Source organism: Henckelia pumila, chromosome 4 (assembly GCF_033568475.1).
Source record: "Henckelia pumila isolate YLH828 chromosome 4, ASM3356847v2, whole genome shotgun sequence".
Taxonomy (NCBI): Eukaryota; Viridiplantae; Streptophyta; class Magnoliopsida; order Lamiales; family Gesneriaceae; genus Henckelia; species Henckelia pumila.
The window spans coordinates 225,108,090-225,113,346 of NC_133123.1; the positions used below are offsets into that span (position 1 = coordinate 225,108,090).

At 39.0% G+C, this 5,257-nt stretch overlaps 1 protein-coding gene across 1 annotated transcript; it reads right to left on the minus strand.

The window, feature by feature from the left end:
* Positions 1 to 201: 201 nt before the first annotated feature.
* Positions 202 to 3,689, minus strand: LOC140860303 (scarecrow-like protein 14). Its single transcript, XM_073263248.1, has 2 exons — positions 3,335 to 3,689; positions 202 to 3,041 (listed from the first exon to the last, which is right to left on the minus strand). Exon 2 carries the CDS (start codon positions 2,937 to 2,939, stop codon positions 666 to 668), a length of 2,274 nt encoding a protein of 757 aa, XP_073119349.1. The 5' UTR covers positions 2,940 to 3,041; positions 3,335 to 3,689; the 3' UTR covers positions 202 to 665.
* Between the last annotated feature and the right edge of the window lie 1,568 nt (positions 3,690 to 5,257).

Below are 5,257 nucleotides of genomic sequence, written 5' to 3' on the forward strand. Positions count from 1 at the left end.
TGAAATTCATAAGAATAGTACAAGTAATTAACCCTGAAAATTAATGTTTCTCATATTGTATCATTCCATCAATCTTTATGAATTCATGATCAGCTCCTCCTTAGAAAGAAGATCGTGGACAAATTGAATTTGCTCGATATTAGCACACGAGTGAGCTTTAATTATTGCTTCCGAAATTTCAAACGCTATATATGAGCTCGACTCGTTTGTACCCCTAATTACATAATCTTGCATATATATCATGCCATCAATCATGCAACTTGAAAGTCTAACGAGTATAATGATTGTTCAACAATACTTTGTACTTCATCATAACAGATGAAAGATACATAGATCATTGAAACAAATCCTACCACATTTACTTGGTCAACTACGGAGAATGCCTAACAATTCCAATCACCAAATTTACCAAACAAACAAATTTCATGTTCCTAATTAAAGAACTGAACAGACAGCCCTTCAAATGTTCAGAATGCAGGAAAATATACAGCTAAATAGGGGCTTATCCCTTAATCTGTAAACGAACAACACGGTCCTATAAAATTATATTCGTTTACCATTAACCATTTGTAGAAGACCGAAAGGGACATACCGGTTGACATTTCTCCGGCATCCTTGGCGCTCATTTTTGCTTTCTCTAAATGTTGTGATAGAGATGATTTCCTTCAATACGCGGGCTTCCAAGAAGTAAGAGCATATACGATTCGTCCCTTCCAACCTTGCAACATCCAATGGCCATCTTCATCTATCACGAAATCTTTATTGTAGGAGGATCCAACCCTATCTTTTGCCATTTTCTTGATTTCCTTGTCCAGAGGAAGCTGCTCGAACCCAGCCCTCATGCATCGAGCCTGCCACTGCTTGTACGTCTCTGGTCTCTCGATCCTCTCAGCTGCTTCGCATGCAATAACATTCATGGCCTCCCGACCAAAAATGATTTTCTCGAGCAGCATTCTCTCGTGACATTCTCGGGGGATGTTCGCGTCAAGCATATCAAAAAAAGAAGAATAATGAAATAAGGCCTCACGGAATCTTGTGATGAAAAACGGGGCATTAAAAGCGCCATTCATTATCCCTTGCACAAAAACAGTTGGATTCAATTGCCGGATAAGCTTTAGAACAATGTTTCTAGGACTGTTCACAATGACGGTTTCGTCCAGAAGATTCCTAAGCCTATAAAGAGAGTTCACCACAAGGGTTTCATCCTTGTTGATCTTAAGATCTTCGAGTTTAATCGTTTCCCATTTCTGAGCTATAGCAATGAACTCAAATGGAATGTTAAAAGTCCTAGCATAATTTTCCAAGCGCCTCCCAGTTTCTTCAACCCTTTCCGCTGGTCGGAAACCTGGACATGGAAAGTCGATACCAGTAATTCGAAGCTTCGGAGGTCCACCTGGTCTAGAAGAAAGGCGTTGCAGAAAGCAAGGCCACTGGAAACCATACAGAATACCAAAATCAATAATGTGGAGCTTCGTGACTTTCACAGCCACATTCATGATCGTTTTATTTGCAAAGAAGTTAGAAATCTTCCTAAACGGACAGGTAGCAAGGTATATATGGTACGCTTTCAAAATATCAGCGGCAGACGTTGGAATGTTGAGAAGGGATTTATATATCTGAGTCCCTGAGCCAGCCATGCGAGCCTCTAGACCATCAGCGAAATAATGTGCAAGTCTCTGCATTCCATCGCCGGTTGGAGTGGCATGCTCTCGAATCTGTTTTAGAAACTCATTTGCTGTCCTACGATCATCAGCTGCAACAGCTTGTGCACAAAGGGTCAAAAGGGTTCTCATATCGACCACGTTCCGCTTACCCCCTGATTTCTTGCCCTGCGTTTTCCCAATATTCGAACCCTTAGACTGTCCTTGTGTGGTGCTTTTTTTAGATAATTCATCCAATGTTTTACGAAGATCAGAAATATTTTTCCCTTTACTGCAAAGTAGCACCTTGTCAAACATTTCCGAACTAACTGTTGATTCAGTATATACTGCTGATTGCTTTTTGCTCCTTTCCTCCTCTACACCCATGTTGGCATGAAAAGAGTTCTTTTTCCCCCTTGACACATCCGTAGACTCTTCGATATGCAGGTTTTTTTCCACTTTGACTGCCAGACTAACCGAACCTTCTTTCGGCTCCTTCTGAAATGGTTCGTCATAACTTGAATCAATGATCAAATTACCCTCGTCAGGAAGAAATTTACTCGCTTCTTCAAATCCTCTTTTAAATTGCATGATTGACTGGCTATCAACAAAAATATCAGGAACTCTAAGTGTGCTTATAGGTGAATCCACCTGACTATCAAGAACAGTGCCACTGCTACTTGATGAGCTATAACAAGACTGAGAAATAGCCTGTGACACTGAACTAACAGTAACAGGGCGTCTTTGAAAACCATCACTGCTGGACTCAGAATACCAATCGGGACATAAATTTCCCGTATCACCAACACCACGATAAAATCTCCCTTCTTCCAAGCTATTTGTGTCAAGGTTCTCAATACCCTGATGTACCACCGGCTTCCGTTGATACTCTGCAGAAGCAGGATGCTGCTCCCCAAGAACGTCAAAAAACGATTTCTCCGCAGCTTGAAGAGCAGCAGATTCTTGAAACATGCAGGATTTCTCCTCCACATCCTCTTCCATTAGGATATGGTTTATGTACTTTAGAACCACATCACTAAAATCGCAATCCTCATGGGAATCACATTCAGATAACTGTTCTTTCAAATCCGAATTCGAACAACAAGAAACTAGTACATTATCCGCATTCCAATCATAAAACCTACCACTACCTCTTGAATAATTGATCAGATTTGGATCCGCAAATACCGGAACGGCTTGGTTATTCACGTTAATTGGATCCGAAAATACCGGTACAGCTTGGTTATTCACTTTAACTCCAGAAGTTGGCCCTCTATACCCCCTATAATTCTGATCCATGACATCTACTTTGCAATCCTCAAGGCAGAAAGTGCACACAATCAAATAACCCGTCTACAACCAAATACAACTCTCCTTCAAACTTTCTTCTCAACTTCAACCCTAGCAACAGATTTTCCCCAATATTACAAGCTTATAAAAATCAAAGCTGAAAGCAGATAAAAGAAACCCAGAAACAAGCACAAGAAGATGCATGAAACAAGAAACTCATCAATGGAGAAGTCCCATATGAAGATCAAATCCGGACAACAGACAAAAGTCAAGACAAGCATACATGAAAACACCAAAAACTCAAAACAGATTAAAAACTCCTGAAAAACCAAGATACATACTCTGAAATATCGACCTCTATACCTCAAAAAAATTCCCTTTCACATGAAAATAAAAAACCATACCTCAGATTCACTTCACGCAAGTGTTGCCATAAATCATGACCACAGAAACGCCTTGGAAGAAAAACCCTTAAATAGAGCGAGATATTATAGAATTAAGAACACACAGAATGTGTCAAAATGGGTCCTGCCTATATGCATCTAGCGATTACATATAAAAGGGCTTTGTGGGTAAATAAAAGAGAGGCTGGTGACAAATCTTGGCCATTGTATATTCCATATCCGAAGGCTGTGGTGTGAACTCATGGCCGACGCATAGTCAACTACTGATTTTTTACTATATAAAATTTCTCGATTTATCTCTCGAGTTCGATCAGTTGGTAATAAAAGAAAAAGACAATATTTTGCACGCATTCACCTTTTCTAATCAATTCAATGTACTTCATCTCTCTCACCCGTGAAAATTAACTAGCGGTTTTATCATTTATGTACGCGTAATATAAAAAACTTTTGTGAAGGTCTCATCTTCATGATGTTTTTGGAGTTCAATCAATTAATACGTAGATGATTGTAACCTTTTGATGGGGACTTTGTTTTTACATGAGACTGCCTTTAATTGATTAGAGTGGATTGATTTGTTTATTTTAGCGTGTAATTATTTTGTGATTCTCGTTAGTGTCACAATTGCAATGGGTTTTTTTATTTTTAATTTAAAAAACAATTCGCATTTCAAAATTACGGTGTCCCAAAAGGATTATTAAGAATATTGTAAAACGCTGTCAGACACAATGGATGCTGGGAGCGGATGTTACCACACAGGCAGCGTCCGCAACCAGAGACAGCAGACGCTGTCACATTGGGCGCGTTCGAGCGCAACAGGGGTCTGTCCCAACATTTTTTATTTCTTCTTTTGAAGTTCAAAAGACACTTTTATGATCTTTCATGATGTTTCAAATATTTTTAAGAGTTCTTATGAAAAAGTTTCAAATTCGGATGTTCGGGACGTATGGACGGAACGTTCGTGTGGATCGGTTTAGCTATGTTCATTATGAAAACATGAAAATTTATGAAATGATGATTATATTTTATTGATGTTTGAAAATATATATATTTCAAAAAATTTAAGTCTTGTAAGTAGAGGGTGTTTATAGTTCCCTCCCTTCCATTTCCTCCATTTCCCTAGACGAACCATACATGCTGGATCACTGATATTGATGTGATCACTCACAGTGTTACCAGCATAATTGGCGCACATTTCACAGTGTAGCTGAAAGAGTGGGTGCCCGGTGAGCCAACTTGTGGCTAAGGGCTTTGATGACTCTTTGTATAAACAATCTTTTGTTTAATATTATTTACACTTTTATTAATGGCAATGACTTTATCTTTCTTCATATTGTTATATTGTGATATACTATTGTTGTTTTGATAAAGACCTTGAATATACTATAGTGTATGTAAGATGTGGTAGAACATGGAGATGTCTATCATGAAACACATCTTATAGTCACTGTATATTCTAAACTGTTCCTAGTCGATTGAGTCGTCCGATAATAAGGATAAGGATCGCTCGAGTTTGAGACTAGCATTTGCGATGCAGAGTACCACGTTTCATTGGTAAGGAACATAGAGATGTTCGAAGCATGCAAATGGATATTCATACGATGAATGATCGAACTACCCTATCCGGACTTTTCAAGTGGTTATCACTTATCGAGTGGATATAGTCCGCGGTTTTGGTTGTACACAATTAGTCCTTACTACTTGAAACATCATTGAGACTCTATATGCTAGTACTGTGCTTTGACTCATTTACCGACTCTATTGGGGTCATCAGGTGTCGGGATTGGGTACAGTTACAACACATATAGGAGTCGATGCTTTGTTGTCAAGGATTCACCACATACTTGCGAGTGTGGATATCCTATGCGATCTGAGGAGATATTAGTGTGACGAATCTCTGGCCAGAGTACATGATGTGGTTTAAGA

Excerpts from the sequence above, each read along its gene's own strand:
- LOC140860303 (XM_073263248.1), bottom strand. The coding sequence starts at position 2,939 with ATGGATCAGAATTATAGGGGGTATAGAGGGCCAACTTCTGGAGTTAAA.